The sequence below is a fragment of the Pelobates fuscus genome, chromosome 6 (assembly GCF_036172605.1).
Source record: "Pelobates fuscus isolate aPelFus1 chromosome 6, aPelFus1.pri, whole genome shotgun sequence".
Classification (NCBI taxonomy): Eukaryota; Metazoa; Chordata; class Amphibia; order Anura; family Pelobatidae; genus Pelobates; species Pelobates fuscus.
The window spans coordinates 208,718-230,879 of NC_086322.1; the positions used below are offsets into that span (position 1 = coordinate 208,718).

The 22,162-nt window shown below is 44.7% G+C and overlaps 2 protein-coding genes across 11 annotated transcripts in view; one reads left to right on the forward strand and one right to left on the reverse strand.

The window, feature by feature from the left end:
• Nucleotides 1–1,696, forward strand: part of HTRA2 (HtrA serine peptidase 2) — a 69,482-nt gene extending 67,786 nt beyond the window's left edge. The window contains exon 8 of the mRNA XM_063457492.1: nt 1,174–1,696. Within this exon, the coding sequence (XP_063313562.1) occupies nt 1,174–1,339 (166 nt within the window). The 3' untranslated portion in view covers nt 1,340–1,696. The remainder of the gene's footprint in view (nt 1–1,173) is intronic.
• A 6,686-nt stretch (nt 1,697–8,382) lies between these two features.
• The window catches only part of LOXL3 (lysyl oxidase like 3), a 337,537-nt gene continuing 323,757 nt past the window's right edge, over nt 8,383–22,162 (reverse strand). For 7 of the 10 annotated variants that reach the window (XM_063457482.1, XM_063457481.1, XM_063457485.1 and 4 more), the window contains 4 exons: nt 16,833–16,948; nt 11,407–11,543; nt 10,464–10,575; nt 8,383–10,272 (listed from right to left, as the gene is read on the reverse strand). In XM_063457482.1, coding sequence (XP_063313552.1) covers nt 10,199–10,272; nt 10,464–10,575; nt 11,407–11,543; nt 16,833–16,948 — 439 coding nt within the window. In that variant the 3' untranslated portion in view covers nt 8,383–10,198. The remainder of the gene's footprint in view (nt 10,273–10,463; nt 10,576–11,406; nt 11,544–16,832; nt 16,949–22,162) is intronic. The other 3 variants (XM_063457486.1, XM_063457490.1, XM_063457489.1) reach the window with 1 other exon arrangement.

Here is a 22,162-nt window from a genome sequence, read left to right on the forward strand (position 1 = left end):
TGTATCTGTGTATCTGTGTATCTGTGTAGAAATGACTATATTATTCGATATTTTGTTGCATAGTTCTTGCTTTTTTGTGTACTTTTCATTCGGCAGATGGGACTGCCGAACAGAGACCACCCCTGGCTCACTTAACTTCAAAGCCGGCATCACTTTCACCCTCTATGTGTGCGGTCAGCGTTCGTACTGTCGAACGCCACGTGGCAGAGAAAACCGCGGCCATCTTTTTTTCGCCAAACAAAGGCAGCGGGACTTGGTCGTCGAGTGTCTGGAACTAAAATCGGACACTCGACTTCCCAAACACCGGTCTCCATCATGCGAACGCTGGAACTAGTGATACCGATTAGCTAGGAGAGCGCTATTCGGTACAAATATACACACGAATGAGGGGAACAATCGCTGCTAGGAGCCAGGGGAATTCATTCGGTACTTTTATGCATTTCTTCCCTTTTTCTGAAGTGACCGGCAAAACCACACGAACCTCTGGAACTATTTTGGGCAGTCCGCCCCCAGTGGACCGGTCACAAAGGACTTCCATACTTTTTGCGAACCCCTGAACCGATCCGGGTGAAATTTGGATATGTTGGTCACCCGAATCGGGGCTATCAGGGGATATAGTATTTGTGGGGATACCCCAGGTATAAAGGGGTGTTCCATAAATTGGGGAAAATAGTGAATTTTCAGCCTGGAGATAATTAGGTTGTTACTATATCAGACCTGATTATCTCCAGGACTAGGGGAGGGAACTGCCTGTTTGTATTGGGTGTGTTTTATATTTTTACTGTTCGGGATTGGATAAATGTTACTCCTCCCTGTGGGATGTCCCCTTGCATGGGGACCTGCATAAAAAGCCATGTGTGTGAATAAACGTTAGTTCTGCTTGTATCCTGAACCTGGACTCTGACTGTTATTTGGAATTCGTATGCTGTAACAAGGGAATTATCTTATGCAGCTGTTATATTCCGTATGGATTTCGTTCCTGTAACTACCGAACCGGACTCTCGCTACCTTAGGCTCTGACCGTCCGGGAGGAAACTACCGAACTCGGTTTGGTTAAACTTGGTTTTGTGTGTGTGTGTGTGTGTGTGTGTGTGTGTGTGTGTGTCTCCTTAAGTTTGAGTTTACATATAATGTTCTGATTCATTTTTGTTTCATCCTTTACCTCTTTTTCAGGGCTGGACTGAAGCCTGGGGATACGATCCTGGAGATTAATGGCCAGAAAGCTGTGTCTTCTGCAATCATATATGATGCTGTTAACTCTCAGTCTAAACTCTCAATGATTGTAAGACGTCGGAATGAGACGTTCATGGTCAATGTCATCCCCGAGACGGTGGAGTGAGGAACAGTCAATATATGTATCCGATCTTTGAAGGTGCACCACGAATTCTCTTCCTTGTGTCTTGATTATTGACTAATGAATGAGCAGCAAACTCCTGCTGTTGGTGATGGTCTCTTTAATGTGTTCACAAAGCATGATTCTGTGCTCTCTCCAGGTGCTATTGGTCATGGCAGCAACATTAGAAGGAATGCTCCTGTCTTCCCATGGAGGGTATGCTGTCTCTCGCACGATTCTCTGGCCCTAAACAGAGTTTAACTTCTTTAAGGCAGTGGGTTTGTGGCCTCTGTGTCTGTTATTGACTGGAGAAGGTCCTAATAGGAGAGCAGTGTTTGAGCTCTCGGTCTTCTTCCTCTTCATATATATTAAAGGGTCTCATTCAGGGCTTGGCTTGGCAGTCCATCCTCTGTAGGCACTGGCCAGCTTGATGAGAAGCTATCACAAACCAAGCAAGTAACAAGCGATCGGTGTGAGAAAAATAAATCTCCAGTGAATAGAAAGAGATCAGGAAAGGACACAAAAGACCGAATGTGACTGTGGTTGCCACTCTTCCTTCAATAAATTCTGTGTTTTTATTGTATGCATTTATAGGAGAAACCAATGCATACAATATATGTATATATTTAGGAGTCTAGCCAGCTCCTTGGTTTTGCACCCCTCCCTGTCACAGGTGCCTCATCTCAGGACCCTATTTAGCCTTGTACTGCAGAGAACTCGAGATGGAAGGATTTCCCCAAGTGAGTAGCTCATTTAGCAGACAGTCGCACCTGCCAAAGATGGGGTACATTGACGTTGTGGCAGGCTTATGCAATGTATGATCATATATAGTGTAACTAAACCCCCATTATTTTTTACCTAGATTAGATGTTTTCAATAAAACTGTCAAAATTGGTCAGCACCAAAATAGCTGTTTAGTAGATAAAGGAGTGCGCTGGATTTTCATTTTTACTTTATTGTATGCATTAACATGTTTTATTTTCATTTGCACATTTTCAAGTGAGCGATGGAGTTAACCAAGAGGGATACGCAGGTTCCCCTCTGTCCTCCGTCCAAGCCAATGTCAGTGATAATAAGCCAGTGACTAGATCACTGCTGCCCCCCACCCGTTCCCCTCATGTAGAATGATGTTAACTTGTGTGCTTCCAAGGATTGTGTGGCATAGGTTCCAGTACGGTATCAGCACCACACATCTCTCCAATGAGATGAAAATGCTCTAGATTCCCCAGTGTGTATACAGGATGTCTTGTGCAACCCTTCAGAAACATAAACCACTTAAAGTTATTGGTTTACCAGACCTGGAGCATGCACGAAGGTTCATTATCCTCATTCTGTACATTGACAAGAAAAGTGCGTAATGCTTAAAGATGACAGAATCTGTAGATTTCAGGCCGAGGTGCAAGCACAGCCTTGATCTTATTGCTTCCCATTACTATTAACACCTTACCTGCTGGACAAGAGATATGGAGGATGCAACAGAGCTCCTGTAGTCCGACTGAGTACCTCCGTCCAATTTGCTTCCTAGCTGCTATCAGCGATCTTTGAGCGCTTCAGACCCAATCGCTGCAGCTTATTATTATTATTGCCATTTATATAGCGCCCACAGGTTTTGTAGCGCTTTCCAATATTATAAGAGGGGGGATTTAACAAAAATGTGGACAAGGTAACTCCCTAAAGTCTAAGTATAGTTGGGACTGTTCTACTTCCAGTTACTTCAAGTCTGCATTGTTATATTCATATTCCAGGGTTCTATCATTACCGACTGCGGATGGTTAGTATTAGACTGTAAATATTCAATTGGAGAATCTAATTCTTTTTAATCCACACCAGAACATATCGATGTATCCAGGACTCACCTGTGGAGTTATTTATTGAACAAGACTCCACAAATAAATCACTGATGGATCCATTCGTCCGCTTGTGGATTGTAAGGAGTTAGATTAGTTCCAAATTTTTAACAAGTCGAGTTTACAAATAACTGTAGGTTTTGTAATTGTCCATTGCCCTGAGGGATTAGTGCAGGTTGATTGCTAGGCTGGGATATAGAATGAGGGATTAGTGCAGGTTGATTGCTAGGCTGGGATACAGAATGATGGATTAGTGCAGGTTGATTGCTAGGCTGGGATACAGAATGATGGATTAGTGCAGGTTGATTGCTAGGCTGGGATACAGAACGATGGATTAGTGCAGGTTGATTGCCAGGCTGGGATACAGAATGATGGATTAGTGCAGGTTGCTTGCTAGGCTGGGATATAGAATGAGGGATTAGTGCAGGTTGATTGCTAGGCTGGGATATAGAATGAGGGATTAGTGCAGGTTGATTGCTAGGCTGGGATACAGAATGATGGATTAGTGCAGGTTGCTTGCTAGGCTGGGATACAGAATGATGGATTAGTGCAGGTTGCTTGCTAGACTGGGATACAGAATGATGGATTAGTGCAGGTTGCTTGCTAGGCTGGGATACAGAATGATGGATTAGTGCAGGTTACTTGCTAGACTGGGATACAGAATGATGGATTAGTGCAGGTTGCTTGCTAGGCTGGTATACAGAATGATGGATTAGTGCAGGTTGCTTGCTAGGCTGGGATACTGAACGATGGATTAGTGCAGGTTGATTGCTAGGCTGGGATACAGAATGATGGATTAGTGCAAGTTGATTTCTAGGCTGGGATACAGAACGATGGATTAGTGCAGGTTGCTTGCTAGGCTGGTATACAGAATGATGGATTAGTGCAGGTTGCTTGCTAGGCTGGGATACTGAACGATGGATTAGTGCAGGTTGCTTGCTAGGCTGGGATTGAGAACGAGGGATTAGTGCAGGTTGATTGCTAGACTGGGATACAGAATGAGGGATTAGTGCAGGTTGCTTGCTAGGCTGGGATACAGAATGATGGATTAGTGCAGGTTGATTGCTAGGCTGGGATGATACAGAATGATGGATTAGTGCAGGTTGATTGCTAGGCTGGGATACAGAATGATGGATTAGTGCAAGTTGATTGCCAGGCTGGGATACAGAATGATGGATTAGTGCAGGTTGCTTGCTAGGCTGGGATACAGAATGATGGATTAGTGCAGGTTGATTGCTAGGCTGGGATACAGAATGATGGATTAGTGCAGGTTGCTTGCTAGGCTGGGATACAGAATGATGGATTAGTGCAGGTTGCTTGCTAGGCTGGGATATAGAATGATGGATTAGTGCAGGTTGCTTGCTAGGCTGGAATACAGAATGAGGGATTAGTGCAGGTTGCTTGCTAGGCTGGAATACAGAATGAGGGATTAGTGCAGGTTGCTTGCTAGGCTGGGATACAGAATGATGGATTAGTGCAAGTTGATTGCCAGGCTGGGATACAGAACGATGGATTAGTGCAGGTTGATTGCTAGGCTGGGATACAGAATGAGGGATTAGTGCAGGTTGCTTGCTAGGCTGGGATACAGAATGATGGATTAGTGCAGGTTGATTGCTAGGCTGGGATACAGAATGATGGATTAGTGCAGGTTGCTTGCTAGGCTGGGATACAGAATGATGGATTAGTGCAGGTTGATTGCCAGGCTGGGATACAGAATGATGGATTAGTGCAGGTTGCTTGCTAGGCTGGGATACAGAATGATGGATTAGTGCAGGTTGATTGCTAGGCTGGGATACAGAACGAGGGATTAGTGCAGGTTGCTTGCTAGCCTGGGATACAGAATGATGGATTAGTGCAGGTTGCTTGCTAGGCTGGGATATAGAATGATGGATTAGTGCAGGTTGCTTGCTAGGCTGGAATACAGAATGATGGATTAGTGCAGGTTGCTTGCTAGGCTGGGATACAGAATGATGGATTAGTGCAAGTTGATTGCCAGGCTGGGATACAGAACGATGGATTAGTGCAGGTTGATTGCTAGGCTGGGATACAGAATGATGGATTAGTGCAGGTTGCTTGCTAGGCTGGGATATAGAATGATGGATTAGTGCAGGTTGCTTGCTAGGCTGGAATACAGAATGATGGATTAGTGCAGGTTGCTTGCTAGGCTGGGATACAGAATGATGGATTAGTGCAAGTTGATTGCCAGGCTGGGATACAGAACGATGGATTAGTGCAGGTTGATTGCTAGGCTGGGATACAGAATGATGGATTAGTGCAGGTTGCTTGCTAGGCTGGGATACAGAATGATGGATTAGTGCAGGTTGCTTGCTAGGCTGGGATACAGAACGAGGGATTAGTGCAGGTTGCTTGCTAGCCTGGGATACAGAACGGGGGATTAGTACATGTTTTTACCAGCCCTTTGCTGCATGCCCAAGCCTGGGTCTAACACTGCGCCTGAGGCCAAGCAAGGCAGGTTCACTGAACTGTACAGAAACATCAGTAAACCTGCCTGAATTTCACTTTTATTAAGTGAGGAAACCATATTTACAGTTTACGATATTCAGCACATTGTCTGATCATGTCCTATAACCTGTATATTAAATGGACAAAAAAAGGGGTGTGAGACCGACCAATCAGTGTGCTGAAAAATATACATATTATATTACATTGTATATATTTACAATACACTGATCGTAAGCAGTTTTTACTCACTATTTAGTGCACAAATCAATGGGAAGAACCTATAGAAGGAAAACCAGGAGGAACCGTAAAATAAAATAATCTCTTTTTAGATTAAATATATAGATTTATGTTTTCCTGACCCTCCTTTTCCTGCGCTGTTGCTTACTTTTCAATTGTGAATAAAATCAACCTTTGCTGACTGTCCCCTTAGCCATCAATCCTCACTTGGCTCCGATTCATGACCCCGAACATGTTCGATATTGCATGTTCAGGTGCATTGCCTTTCAAAAACATAGTCCCAAAACAAAGTCTAATATTAACCCCACTGAACCTGAACAGTCTGTAATGTCATTAATAGACTATCTTTACAACAGAAGATTCACAAGATACAATTTGGGGAAAAAATAAACTATACTCCTCATTGAATTCTATGGTTTTACATATCAGGGCATAATAACAATCATTCAGTATCTACAAAACATGACATTACAACGTGTCTTGATTTATTTAACAAAAATAACAATGTGTGAAAGTCCATCCTTACTGCTTCCATAGGAATTAAGAGGCTAAGTAGCAGACAGGTGTAGCTAACCAAATACCTTTGATTAATTAATCATCAGCCAGTGTGACCACCTCTATAAAAGACAATGTTTTAGCAGTTTGCTGGTGTGGTCATTAAGGTGTGTGTTAACACAATGCCAAGGAGGAAAGACCTCAGAAATGTTCATAGAGAAGCAATTGGTGCTTCTCATCACACTGGGAAGGGTTATAAGGTCATTTCCAAACCTCTTTCTCACTGTAGAATGATTTAGTCAAAAGTAGAGTGGACATCCAAGCAAATTCACCCGAAGGTCAGACTGTGCAACGCTCAGACAAATTGCAAAACCCAAGAGTTACATCTCAGACTCTTACAGGCCTCAGCATGTCAAAGTTTATGACAGTATATTTTGAATAAGACCGAGGAAGTAGGGTTTACTTGGAAAAGTTGCCAGGAGAAAGCATCTTCTCTCAAACAGAACATGCCAGCCCGACTTACATTTGCAAAGTTGCATCTGAACAAACCACCAGACTTATGGAACAATGTCCTTTAGACAGAAGACCAAAGTGGAGATGTTTGGCCATAATGCACAGTGCCATGTTTGGCGAAAACGAAACACAGCATATCAACACAAACTAAAATACAAAACAAAAGAAACCGCACTAGAGAAACCAATACTAAAAAGGGGCAGCAGATATCAACACAAACACCTCATACCAATAGTCCAGTTCGGTGGTGGAGTGATAATGATTTGGGCTTGCTTTGCACACCTGAGAACCTTGCAGTCATTGAGTCAACCATGAGCTCCTCTGTATTCCAAAGTATTTTAATGCTAAATGTGAAGCCATCTGTCCGACAGCCCAAGCTTGGCCGAAATTGGGTCATGCAACAGGGAAACCGCAAAAAAGAAAAGAATCAAGGTTATGGCAATGGCCCAGTCAAAGTCTAGACTTTAACCTGATTGAAATGCTGTGGTGGGACCTTAAGAGAGCTGTGTATAAAGAAATGCCAGCAAACCTCAATGAACTAAAACAACGTTGTAAAGAAAAGTGGGCCAAAAGTCCTCCACAACGAGGTGAGATACTGATAGTCACAGAAAACGATTACTGCAATTTATTACTGCTAAATGTGGTTCTAAAGCTATTGAATCATAAGATGTACTTCGTTGTTTTCATATGACTTGGCTTTATTTTTGTTAAATAAATGATGACACGGTGTAATATGTCATGCGTAGTTGTCCATCTGAGGTTGTATTTACCCAATTTTAAGACCTGCTAAGGAACAGATGATTCTTATGTCCTGATATGTAAAACCATAGAATTTTAAAGAGGGTGTACTTTCCTTTTCCTGTGACTCTATGTAAGCTACCTCTTGATATATAGATACTAAGCCAGCCTTGACTATGAGCTCCATCAAACAAGCAATGAACCCTGATCGCCAGAAAAGACATCCCTGTAACTTTCTCTTATCTCCCAAATTCCCAGCCCTGTCTTTACGGTTCTTCTGTTCAGTGATTTTGTACCCAGTGTGACTCCAGGTTAGAAACCAGACAATAGTTTACAGATTTTAGACCAATCAAGTTATAGAGCAAATGTTTACTTTTATTGAGTGATGTACATGACTGCAGATCATGTGAATGGCAACATGTAACAGCTCATGGTATATTGACAAACCACTCCAAGATGTGCCAGCATTGCTGGAATATGGTGCACGTGTCTGGAAACATGTTGGCACATGTGAGTTTCTGTGTCATGTCTGTTTCATAAATCACAGCAGCTTCCCAAACTGTGTAAGCACCAATCATTGAAGATACATGCGGGTACCTTCGGAACAACACATATGGCAGCAATTTATTGAAATGGAACTCTATGTGCAGACATATGGGCATCTCCACAGTAACTCTTCATATCTACATTCGAGTCGCTGTGTTTGTTGTTTCAAGAGAAGGACAGGAAAACTATTAAACAATGAAAGAGAGAGGGACAGGAATTATTAAACAATGTAAAGAATATCTACCAGTTCCATAAAATGGGCTGAGATTAATAACATAATTCTTCCATCAAATTCCAGTCTGAGAAAATGTGACTTCTGCTTGTCACCTTTAATCATCAGATTTATATCATGGTCTCTCCTGGTTTGCTCCCTCTATATGCCAGAAGCTTTTTTTGATAAACATTCAGGCCTTTTCTTAGGATTATCCTCTGGTTTTGTTCTTATTTGAGTGTTCCATTCCTCAGCTCTAACTTGAGTGCTCAGCCCAACATGCCACCTAGTCTGACTCTTCTTATTCAAGCAGTCTTAAAAGGTCCTTGCGGTCCTTCTAAATGAGACTGCCGGGGTTGTCAGGAGTTAACTTCTTCCACTCTTATTTCCTTAGTCTGATATGATGTGCCATATATCTTGTCCACTGTGGCTGCAAAGCAGAGGATTGGCAGTTTGTGCCAACTGACGAACAAAGGCCAACACGTACTGTGTGCTGCTTCCAGGTCCATGTGAATGATGATAATGTCAAAACTGGGCTCCTATTATTCCTGTGCCTCCATTGTCACAAGAGATCAAACAGCCCATCCAGTAGAGGGGTAATATTTGGCATAGAAACATAGCACCGGCTGAAGAGTATGCTGCTAACTCTGAATTTGATTCACTCAACCTGTTTAGGAAACATTCTCCAAAACGTCACAGCTTAGGTGCTATGGCCTACATTTTGCAATTTGAATTAGAGGGTTAGATGTCTAATAGCATTCAGTGGCACAACGCACACCCTTACTGTAGAGGTGCTCTTGTTATGGTCACATGGTAAGAGAAGCAGCCTGAGAAAGATGTGCAGATCACATGTATCAGTGGAGTATAGCCACCTCTGAGATACATTATGTTTGTATGGAGGATGGAGATAAGAGCAGTTAGTCACTAAGAGGACACAATAAATACCACTCTATTGAATAAGTCTGTTAGCAGCAATTGGTGTATATACAGCTGTTATACATTCAGTCGGCATGTACGGATACTCTGTAAGGCTATATGCTTCAATGACTTTCCTTTTAAGGATTCAGGACAAAGAGGTTAACAACATAATCTTGTTAAAATACACGTGGTAAGTTTATTTAAGTTAACACAGCGATCTCCTTGTCCAAACTTGGAGTATGAAAACCAGTTGTGTCAAATTGATAGCTTTAAATAAATATCCAGCTGTCACTTGAAAAGGATGATGGACGTGAAGACAGAATTAAAGCTGGTGCCATGTTAAGGTGTGGACCGACTGTCACTTAGAGGGGATTTTGGTGGAAACTAAGTCATGGAGGAAAAGATAAGTTGTGACTTTGATACAATATGAGGCTGCATTTTGTCAGGAAGATCGATGGTGGTTTGTTTGAGTTAGGTGATGGCTTGTGTACTCGTAACCTAGAAATCATTTTGAAATGAGCTGAGCGATAGTCTTATTTATATATAGGTGCCTTTTTAGGAGGCGACCTGAGGTGTTAGGGTTTTTTTACACTTCATGGTTCATACTGGCAGCAATGGTTTGGATTTATTTGAGAAGGCACTATGTTAATATTTTAATGACCTAGAAGATCATGCTTAGATACAACCTATACAGGAACTTATATGAACCGAGTATTAAAGTATGGGGCCATGTTATAGGCCTAGCTAGGACTACACAGAGAGATGGAAATGCTAAATTCAGGAATTTGGGATACATTTGGCCTATTTCCTTTGTATAGGACAGTACTGTTAAATCTTGTATTTTGTGGGTAATTTGGAAGAATGTAGGATCTGGGTCAGATGGAGATGTCCAGGATGTTATATGATCTGGTTATTGAGCTGGCCTCTGTATTGCTCAAATTTTTTATTCGCTTCTTCACTAAATGCATCACCTGAAACAGAGTAACAGATACGTTAATCAATACTAGCAATAAATATATAAATCGATCAGTATCACACATTAAATGTCACACAATATATCACACCCTGTAATACTCTCAATATCACCACCCCATCTACTATCCTGCCAATGTTGTAAACACCTATCCTCACTCTATTATCATAACACATTATGTGCCCTTACCAAGATGACAATTGTGTATCCAGATTCGGTGTCCATCGTATTTACAGTTACATTTCATGGCATTATTGGTGAAATCACTTTCTGCCACTTCATAATTTGGGTTAATGACAACCTACGGTGAGAGAAGAAAAGGGATGTGAGAGAGAGGATAGCAAAGAGGTTGGATAGTATAGGAAAGAAGCAGCCATAAGAACTGAGTAGCCTGATATAAAAATAAGTATGGATAGCAGAGGAGGAACCCAGCATGCTGCTGCAGGTTTATGTAGGGGTTAGGTTACATGGAGTTTGGGATGTTGTCCACCAGTGAAACTGTTTAGGTACAATTAAAAAATAAATAACATCTCCTCAGGTGCATTATTAATGCAGAATTTACACTTTTACAAAATCAATGTTAGCTTTATTTGTAAATGGCTGGAAGGGATTCTCTAAACCTAAAATTTTGTTGCACTTGACCACAAATGTTGCACTGGATGAGCCAGACTAGAGATATGGGGAATTGAATGAATCTAACCACGGATACGGGGCGTTGAATGACTCTAACCACCGATATGGGGCGTTGGCTGAATCTGACCACCGATATGGGGCGTTGGATGAATCTGACCACCGATATGGGGCGTTGGATAAATCTGACCACCGATATGGGGCGTTGGATGAACCTGACCATAGATATGTGGCTTTGGATTAGCGTGACCAGGGATGTGGCAGTGCATGAACCTGGGGTGTTGGATACGCCTTACCACAGCAGGTATGGGGCATGGGATGAACGTTGGATGAAACTGACAGGAGATGTGGCGTTGGATGAACCGGACCATAAATATAGGGTCTTGAATGAACCTGATTACGGCAGATATGGGGCATTGGATGAACATGACCAGAGATGTGGCACTTTATGCCAAGGATGAGGCTTTGGATCAGCAGGACATGAGGGTGTGGATTTTCTTACCTGAAGAATGTAATTCCCAGGTTTAACATCGGTGATATCAATCCACTGACAATCAATATCATGGCGGTATAAATCCCAGCATCCCACTGTGATCCCCTGCTCTCCGAAGTTGGCACATTCATATCTTTTACTGACCACTGTAAAGACAGGGTGTGTGGAGGTTTAAGAAAGAGAATAGAACTGATGAATAGTTGTTTATAAATGAAGAGCTCGTAAGAGTTCCCCTCGCATTTATTCTAGTCTCTCATGTACTTTGCATTATAACACTGCAATAAGTGGAGCAGTGTTCCCCAACCCAGTCCTCGTGGACCACCAACAGTCCAGGATTTATGTGTATCCCTGTTTTAATCCAATGGAGGTACTGACAAAATCTAAGCTGTTGGTGGTCCATGAGGACTGGGTTCGGGAACACTGTTACAGGGGATCAAATACTTATTTCACTCATTGACATGCAAATAAATGTACAACTTTTTGACATAACTCTAGAATAATAAATTAACAGAATTAAAGAAGGACTCATACCAGGTTGGGGGGAGGAGGTTTCAATGGTTTTTTTTTATATGGTTTTGTGTGACTTTCTATTGAGAGGATATAAAGGGTGCAAATTTTAAAAATGTATGTCTTACAGGGTTACTCCCTAAACACTGTATTTTGTCCAAGTGAATCAAATCTGGTTAAAGTGACCGTAATATGACTGCATTGGCAATTTTAGGCGCTAGCAGCCAGCAGGCAAAAAAAAACGAGGCCACTACATTCCAGAAGTCAAAAATAAAATAAGTAAAATTCCTCTGGGGATCAGTGAGACTCACATTTCTTTCTAAACATTAAAAACTAGTGATTGGACAGCCATCCCATGGGGAAGCGGCCTGTGCAATAACAGGAGGGGGCATTTTTATTTATTATTTTTTCTTCTTAGGGAGGCCCTTTGTTGATCATGGATAACCGACTGAATAACAGAAGAATGAGAGGAAAGAAGACCTCTACCTTTAAGTATTTAGTGTTAGATTTGTTTGGTCCCCTTCTCTCAACAATTATGTGTGGGGCCACATCATCCCTCCCCCCCCCCCCCCCCTCTCACCCCTCTTTATTTTAAACATTAGGGCCCCACATGGCTAGCAACTGCTGCCACATTATTAACCTTCACACTGCCAAGGGTTTGTAACTATTAAACCACTAACTGATAGTGCTGCTAGTGGGCTAACCATTCTTAAAAAATAATCCTGTCCCAGAGTTGAAGCATTCAGTCCAGATTTCAACTGTCAACAATATCTACATTTTGCAGTCCCAATGGCCCTGTACCCAGCTGGATGGTTTTGCCCCATTATGCACCGGCTATTCTAACTTGACTCCTTATAGTTATAGTTACATAGCTGAAAATAGACTTGCGTCCATCAAGTTCAGCCTTCCTCACATCTGTTATTGCTGTTGATACAAACAAAGGCAAAAAATCCCAGTTTGAAGCGCTTCCAATTTTGCAACAAACTAGGAAAAAATTCCTTCTTGACCCCAGAATGGCAGTCAGATCTCTCCCTGGCTCAAGAAGCTGTTAACCCACAAATTATAAAATGATATCCTTGAATATTATGTTTTTGGCAGTATTCACACAGTTTCTGTTTAAACATCTGTATAGATTCTGATAAAACCACCTCTTTGGGCAGAGAATTCCATATCCTTATTGTTCTTACTGTAAAAATAACTTTTCCTTTGCCTTAGAATAAATCTTGTTTCTTCCAGTCTAAATGCGTGACCTTGTGTCCTATGAATAGTGTAGCGGGCCCTGGGTAACCCGGCTGGTTATTCCCTGTAAGAATAGGTCAGACCCATTTTCCCAGTAACTGGACGGCACACAGTTCCCGGATACAACTTTTGACAATCTTTATTTGGGCACACATCTTTTTATGCACAGACCCCTGCAGGGGGTCTCCATCCCATACAACACAATCCCAGGCAGAAGAGGGCTGGGTGACAGATAACCATCTCCCGCTCTGGGAGATACTAACAGGACGCATGAATACACATTACATACAGGGGGGTGAACTTTGGGGCTCGGCGCCCCGGGACAGGAAGGGGGTACAGGGTTAAAACATATTGATAAATAGCCCCAGGTCCCACCTGGGATAGAAACATAGAATGTGACGGCAGATAAGAACCATTTGGCCCATCTAGTCTGCCCAATTTTTAAAAATACTTTCATTAGTCCCTGATCTTATCTTATAGTTAGAATAGCATATCCCACGAATGCTTATGCTCCTTTATTGCAAAAAGCGGGGAGATCGGATGTACAGAGTCCGAGATATCAGCATCCAAAGTCTGGGGCTCGAGGCTCTGTACATCCCCGAAATTAGTTCCAGGGATTTGCTTGGTTTAGTCCGGCGAATTTAAACTTCGTTTCTAAACCAAGCAACAGCCAATAGGCTGAAAGGGCGCCAACCAAATCGTGCCAGTCAGCACTCGGGGGAGGAAGGAGTTTCACCGCCCAATCTGACAAAAGGGTGCAAAACTAGATTATGCCAATTGGCGTTAGAGGAGTAGAGGGGTTTCGAAAGGGCACAAAACCCGATTGAACAAATCTGCTGAAAGGCGCAAAACCAATCGCGCCCAAGGCAAGAGGGGCTTCGCCGCCCAATCATATGAAAGGGTGCGAAACCCCGTTTGAACGGACGCCCCGCAGCGTCCAATCAGTGTCTGCTCGCGCCAAACCAACCAGGAGAAGGGCGTGAATCAAGTTTGAATGGGTGCTCCTTCTCCTATTGGTTAGCACGGACTTCCATGCGGCCAGCGGGAGCCTGCAGCCGTAAGACCGACTCACAGCTCCAGAGATTCCCTGCTGGCGTGTGTCCCTCTCTCCGGTGGATACCCCCTTCAGGTATCTGCCGGAGAGAACGTTCTCCTGGGCAGCTACGAGCCTAGCCTTGTAGCGGCCAGGTAGGGGGTTAACAGTGATTATAGCTCCGTTGGGGAGCAAGGAGGATGACTCCCGACATGGGGATCGAAGACAGTGTGCTTGGCCGGTTTGGCAGACGAATGCGCCCCATAGTGGGCGTTCGTGATACAAACTGGTGGCCACACAGGGGAAGCACGTGCTGCTTGTTCCCTTGCAGTCTGCGGTTTTCACACCTCGTTAGCGAGGTGTGGACATCCTAACTAAACGTTCTAAATGGGGTATCAGGAGTAATGGAGCACCCCCTTGTGGTTAAAAGGTACTTTGCAGTATTTAAAGGGACACTATAGTCACCTGAACAACGTTAGCTTAATGAAGCAGTTTTGGTGTATAGAACATGCCCCTGCAGCCTCACTGCTCAATCCTCTGCCATTTAGGAGTTACATCCCTTTGTTTATGAACCCTAGTCACACCTCCCTGCATGTGACTTGCACAGCCTTCCATAAACACTTCCTGTAAAGAGAGCCCTATTTAGGCTTTCCTTATTGAAAGTTCTGTTTAATTAAGATTTTCTTATCCCCTGCTATGTTAATAGCTTGCTAGACCCTGCAAGAGCCTCCTGTATGTGATTAAAGTTCAATTTAGAGATTGAGATACAATTATTTAAGGTAAATTACATCTGTTTGAAAGTGAAGCCAGTTTTTTTTTTTTTTCTTGCAGGCTCTGTCAATCATAGCCAGGGGAGGTGTGGCTAGGGCTGCATAAACAGAAACAAAGTGATTTAACTCCTAAATGACAGTGAATTGAGCAGTGAAATTGCAGGGAATGATCTATACACTAAAACTGCTTTATTTAGCTAAAGTAATTTAGGTGACTATAGTGTTCCTTTAAGGTAAAAATTTATAGAAAGGGAGAAGATTACCAAGGGAACACACATTCCAGGAGGGCACATCCACACATAATAAAAGGGCAATTCACAGTTAGGCAGTGGTCCTGCCCCAAACAGTCCTATGTATGAATAGATTTCCACATGGTTTGTACTGGCTCCGAATATATTTGTATAATGCGATCATATCCCCTCTGAGGCGCTATTTTTCTAATCAGATTTCAATTTGTTAAACTCTCTTCTTAAGTAAAATCTTCCATTCCTTTTATTAATTTGGTAGCCCGCCTCTGCACTTTTTCTAGCACTATGATATCCTTCTTTAGAACAGGTGCCCAAAATTACACAGCATATACAAGGTGTTGTCTTACCAGCAATTTATAAAGAGGCAAAATTATATTCTTATCCTGAGAATTAATGCCCCTAGTTATACATGACAAAACCTTACTGGCCTTAGCAACTGCAAATTGACATTGCACATTGTTGCAGAATTTGTTGTCTATTACAATTCCCAAATCCTTCTCGTGTGTGGTTATCCCTAATTCACTACCATTTAGGGTGTAAGTTGCTTGTGCATTCTTAACCCCGAAGTGCATTTGTCTACATTAAATTACATCTGCCATTTGCGTGCCCAGTCTATCTAAATCCCTCTGCAGCAAGGTACTATATTGCTCACATTTTATTACTTTACAAAGTTTTGCGTCATCTGCAAACACTGAAACATGGCTTTCAATGCCTATTTCTAGATCATTTTTGAATGTTAGATAGAAGCGGACCCAGAATAAAACCCAAAGGGAGACCACTTACTTCTTTTGTCCAGCTTGAAAATGTACCATTAATGACAACTCGTTGTACTCTATCCTTAAGCCAATGTTCTACCCAAGAACAAGAATAATCATCTAGACCAATTTCTTTTAGTTTGAAGACTAACCTATTGTGAGGAATCATATCAAATGCCTTGGCAAAATCCAAGTAGATCCCATCCACTACAACACCCTGATCTATACTTCTACTTACTTACTTCGTAGAATGCAATTAGGTTATTCCTTGTGTATTGATCTTTCTTCAGATTCTGATATTCTGTTGTGTCTATTCCTATCTTGTCTAGTCTATGTATTATTTTAAGAAAAATATAAATATTCTACAGTTGTGATTGACAACAAGTGTTGCAGTAAGTGGAGGATTAATTTCAAAAAGAGAGAAAAAAAACAAGTCGCAAGAGATTTCTGAGAATGGATAACAGCTCACTTAGCCTGCCCTTCGGTGGGACCCCGCTCAGTTCGTCTGGGGTTGCTGTATCTCTCGTGCAGAGAGAGCCGGCCTGTATTTCGGATCTGTTCTGCCCTTTTGAGCGGATTCAGTCTGAGATGCATGGCCTGGTTCTCTCTGTAATGGCACAAGATGGGCTAAAACCAGCTTGAGAACTGAGCAGGGACCCACCAAAGGGCAGGTTATTTGAGCTAATGTCCATTCTAAGCACTCTCTTGCGACTTGTTTTTTGCATTCATTTGAAAAATATCTATTCTTTGAGACCAAGAGACTGACCTGGTCCCCTGGTTTTGGGATGTGGCCAAGACAAGGGTACTGGACACTTTCTGGCTCCTTTTGTAGCAGAACAGGGGATCGACTGTTCCTGGTCAAAAGCTAATCAGGGTTACTTACACTCCTGACAATCCGAATCCTCCAGGCAGAAGCTTGCCTTGTGTCCTTCAGCCACTTTGGTGCCATTGGATGTGAGAAGGTCATAATGAGTGAAAATGTCCATGCTGTGATAATGCCTACAGGGAAAATATGCGTCTGCAAATTGGCTTGTTAAACACACAGATCTGCACAGAAATAAACAAGGACAAGTTTAACATACAATTACAGTCAGGTCCATAAATATTGGGACATCGACACAATTCTAATCTTTTTGGCTCTATACACCACCACAATGGATTTGAAATGAAATGAACAAGGTGTGCTTTAACTGCAGACTTTCAGCTTTAATTTGAGGGTATTTACATCCAAATCAGGTGAACGGTGTATGAATTACAACAGTTTGTATATGTGCCTCCCACTTTTCAAGGGACCAAAAGTAATGGGACACATGGCTGCTCAGCTGTTCCATGGCCAGGTGTGTGTGTTATTCCCTCATTATCCCATTTACAAGGAGCAGATAAAAGGTCCAGAGTTCATTTCAAGTGTGCTATTTGCATTTGGAATCTGTTGCTGTCAACTCTCAATATGAGATCCAAAGAGCTGTCACTATCAGTGAAGCAAGCCATCATTAGGCTGAAAAAACAAAACAAACCCATCAAAGAGATAGCAAAAACATTAGGTGTGGCCAAATCAACTGTTTGGAACATCCTTAAAGGACCACTCTAGTGCCAGGAAAACATACTTGTTTTCCTGGCACTAGAGTGCCCTGAGGGTGCCCCCACCCTCAGGGTCCCCCTCCCGCCCGGCTCTGGAAAGGGGAAAAGGGGTAAAACTTACCTTTTTCCAGCACTGGGCGGGGAGCTCTCCTCCTCCTCTCCGCCCCGTCGGCTGAATGCGCACGTGTGGCAAGAGCTGCGCGCGCATTCAGCCAGTCGCATAGGAAAGCATTTACAATGCTTTCCTATGGACGCTGCGTGCTCTCACTGTGATTTTCACAGTGAGAATCACGCAAGCGCCTCTAGCAGCTGTCAATGAGACAGCCACTAGAGGATTAGGGGGAAGGCTTAACCAATTTACAAACATAGCAGTTTCTCTGAAACTGCTATGTTTATAAAAAAAATTGGGTTAACCCTAGCTGGACCTGGCACCCAGACCACTTCATTAAGCTGAAGTGGTCTGGGTGCCTAGAGTGGTCCTTTAAAAAGAAAGAATGCACCGGTGAGCTCAGCAACACCAAAAGACCCGGAAGACCACGGAAAACAACTGTGGTGGATGACCGAAGAATTCTTTCCCTGGTGAAGAAAACACCCTTCACAACAGTTGACCAGTTTAAGAACACTCTCCAGGAGGTAGGTGTATGTGTGTCAAAGTCAACAATCAAGAGAAGACTTCACCAGAGTGAGTACAGAGGGTTCACCACAAGATGCAAACCATTGGTGAGCCTCAAAAACAGGAAGGCCAGGGGGCCGGGCCGGACTGCCGAGCTAGCTGGTCGCAAACAAGAGCAGCTCCTGCAAAACAACAACAATTAAGCTGAAAAACCATGTCTAATCACCTTCAAACTGACCACCAGCGACAGTACCCAGAGCACAGGGACTGCTGGACCCTGGGAGAGGCTGGCTTATCGAGCTTCAGTCCCTGGGAGGAGATAACCTTACTGCCACAAGCAGGGCCTTCTCCGGCGGTGAGTGGGGCGGACGGCCGCTGCCCCACTATCCTGCACCACAGTACCCAGCTTGAGGCCCCGTTCCCCCCCCCTTGGACCGGTGGGGGTGATCCCAGTCCTGACCCTGTGGCCCTACTCAAGACAACACAAATGGAGCCAGGAGCGGCCTCCAAGATGGCAGGCGCCATGTCTGCGAGAGGCAGGAAGAAGACCTGCACCATCTTCGTGCTCGCGGCAGACAGCAGGGCTCCAACACCCCATCCCTACAACAGAGAGGGGCAGACAAACCACCACCTACCCCTGCACCACACATGCCGCAGTCGAGCGGCACAAGCGACCCCAGCGGATCATGGCGACCGCACTAGGGGGAAGGAATGTTGCGCCACGACCACTCCCGCCCGGGAAATCAGAGCCTGCAACCAAGCGAGCTACCTCCGCACGAGGACCCATCTCACACTCAACTCCCACCCAGTTAGCAACACCGCGACCCAGACAACGGCAAACTCAGGCGACCAAAGCCGAGCTACCAGCCAGGCCTGACACCAGCCCCCAAACGACCGACAGAAGCAAGTTTCACAACGGGCGGCGGCCATCCCAGAGAACCCAGCGAGGATCCCACAGAACAGCATGGATGGTCTGACGGACGCTCGTTTCCTGCTACACAGTACTAGCAGAGCAGGTATCGGTTAAATTGGGGACTCCCCCGTCTGTGTGGGCTCGGGACCACCCTGAAGCCAGCCTTCCCCACGGAGAAAACCCGGGTAACCCCTCTGATACACCAGGGTGCCAGAACTCTTATAGCGACCTACTTAAGTCACACGTGCAAATTATCTAGCATTCTGTTTTGTGTGGTAACCCTATGCACACGTAGTTTACACGGCACTTACAAGCACACACTCACATAGATATCGCTGCCCTACAAGCAACGCACAAACCAGCACACCGCATCCACACAGCAGCACGTCTTATGACGCCAAACGTACTTAACCAAGTGAGAACCTGTATGCATGGGCGTAGGAACCCAAAAAAATCTGGGGGGGATAGCATTTTTACTCGCCGGGTATATTCTTATTCCGTAAACTAGGAGTTGTTTATCCCATTGTACAGCGCTACGGAATTTGCAGTCGCTATATAAATGATTAAATAATAACATTAAAGGGTCACTACAAGGAAGGGGTTTTACTTACCCGTATACAGCGCTGGGATCCTCCTGATTAGAACCACCCCTACCCTTCCCATGAATATTAGAACCACCCATACCCCTTCCATGCACAAAAGAACCCCACCTACCCCTTCCACGCATTTTAACCCCCTACCTCTTCCATGCATATTAGTACCCCCTAACCACTTCCATGCATATTAGTACCCCCTAACCCCTTCCATGCATATTATAACCCACCCTACCTCTTCCATTCATATTAGTACTCCCCTAACCCCTTCCAATAATTTTTCTACCTCCCCCCTCCTCCCATCCATATTAGTAGCCCCCCCTAAACCCTTCCAATTATTTTTCTACCTACCCCTCTCCCCCTATCCTTATTAGTAGCCCCCCTAACAATTTCCAATTATTTTTCTGCCATGTTAACTAACGCCAGTGCTGGAGTGCCGCCGTGTTTACATTAAAAGGTCTGCAGGGACAGGCTATAGACACCAGAACCACTACATTAAGCTGCAGTGCTTCTGGGAACTATAGTGTTTCTTTAATGTGAGGTAAATTAGAGATTAGTGCCACGAATAATATGCTAGATTTCCTACTTACAACCAGATGAGGATGATGATGGGCTCTAGCTGCAGTCTGGCTCCACTGGTCTGGTGTAGAACAGGCTCTCTGGAGGCTGTTTGTAACTGTGGTCCCAAAAATCAATGTTCTGTGAGTACGGGAATCAGCTCCATTTTTTGGGGGCCCTTTACACAGCTCAAGGTCTGGGTCCCAGGGTCCACCTTCACGTTCCACCAATGAGTGGAGTGTGTAGGGGATGTCCTGATATGTGTGTAAGGAATGCATTGTGTGAATCTGTGTTTGTATGTGTAAGGGCTGCAAGGTGTGATTCTGTGTATGTACGGGATGCAGTGTGTGCGTCTGTAAGGGGTGCATTGAGTGTGTGTACGGGGTGCATTGAGTGTGTGTAAGGAATGCATTGTGTGTTTCTGTGTGTGTAAGGATTGCATGATTGTGTGTGTGTGCACGGGGTGCATTGAGTGTGTGTAAGGATGAATTGTGTGTTTCTGTGTGTGTAAGGGTGGCATGTTTGTGTGATTGTGTGTGTGTGTGTGTGATGGATGTCAATCTCTCTCCCTCGTCACTCTCTTTCTTCCCCTCCCTCCCTCGTCACTCTCTTTCTCCCCCTCCCTTGTCACTCTCTCTCCCCCTCCCTTGTCACTCTCTCTCCCCCTCCCTTGTCACTCTCTCCCCCCTCCCTTGTCACTCTCTCTCCCCCTCCCTTGTCACTCTCTCTCCCCCTCCCTTGTCACTCTCTCTCCCCCCCTTGTCACTCTCTCTCCCCCTCCCTTGTCACTCTCTCTCCCCCTCCCTTGTCACTCTCTCTCCCCCTCCCTTGTCACTCTCTCCCCCTCCCTTGTCACTCTCTCTCCCCCTCTCTTGTCACTCTCTCTCCCCCTCTCTCCCTCCGTCCCCCCCTTGTCACTCACTTTCTCCCCCCGTTTCTTTCTTTCTCCCCCCTCCCTCCCTGTCCCCCTCCCTGTTTCTCTCCCCCTCCCTCCCTGTTTCTTTCTGCCCCCCTCCCTGTTTCTTTCTCCCCCTCCCTGTTTCTTTCTCCCCCTCCCTGTTTCTGTCTCCCCCCTCCCTCCCTGTTTCTTTCTCCCACCTCCCTGTTTCTTTCTCCCCCCTCCCTGTTTCTGTCTCCCCCCTGTTTCTTTCTCCCCCCTACTCCCTCCCTGTTTCTTTCTCCCCCCTACTCCCTCCCTGTTTCTTTCTCCCCCTACTCCCTCCCTGTTTCTTTCTCCCCCTTACGCCCTCCCTGTTTCTTTCTCCACCCCTCCCTCCCTGTTTCTTTCCCCCCTCCCTCCGTTTCTTTCTCCCCCCCTCCTCCCTGTTTCTTTCTCCCCCCTCCCCCTCCCTGTTTCTTTCTCCCCCCTCTCCCTCCCTGTTTCTTTCTCCCTCCTCTCCCTCCCTGTTTCTTTCTCCCCCCTCTCCCTCCCTGTTTCTTTCTCCCCCTCTCTCCCTCTGTCCCCACCTTGTCACTCACTTTCTCCCCCCCGTTTCTTTCTTTCTCCCCCCTCCCTCCCTGTTTTTTTCTCCCCCCTCCCTGTTTCTTTCTCCCCCTCCCTGTTTCTGTCTCCCCCCTGTTTCTTTCTCCCCCCTACTCCCTCTCTGTTTCTTTCTCCCCCCTACTCCCTCCCTGTTTCTTTCTCCCCCCTACTCCCTCCCTGTTTCTTTCTCCGCCCCTCCCTGTTTCTTTATCCCCCCTGTTTCTTTATCCCCCCTCCCTGTTTCTTTATCCCCCCCTGTTTCTTTATCCCCCTCCCTGTTTCTTTATCCCCCCTCCCTTCCTGTTTCTTTATCCCCCTCCCTCCCTGTTTCTTTATCCCCCCCTCCCTCCCTGTTTCTTTATCCCCCCTCCCTCCCTGTTTCTTTATCCCCCCTCCCTGTTTCTTTCTCCCCCTTCCCTGTTTCTGTCTCCCCCCCTGTTTCTTTCTCCCCCCTACTCCCTCCCTGTTTCTTTCT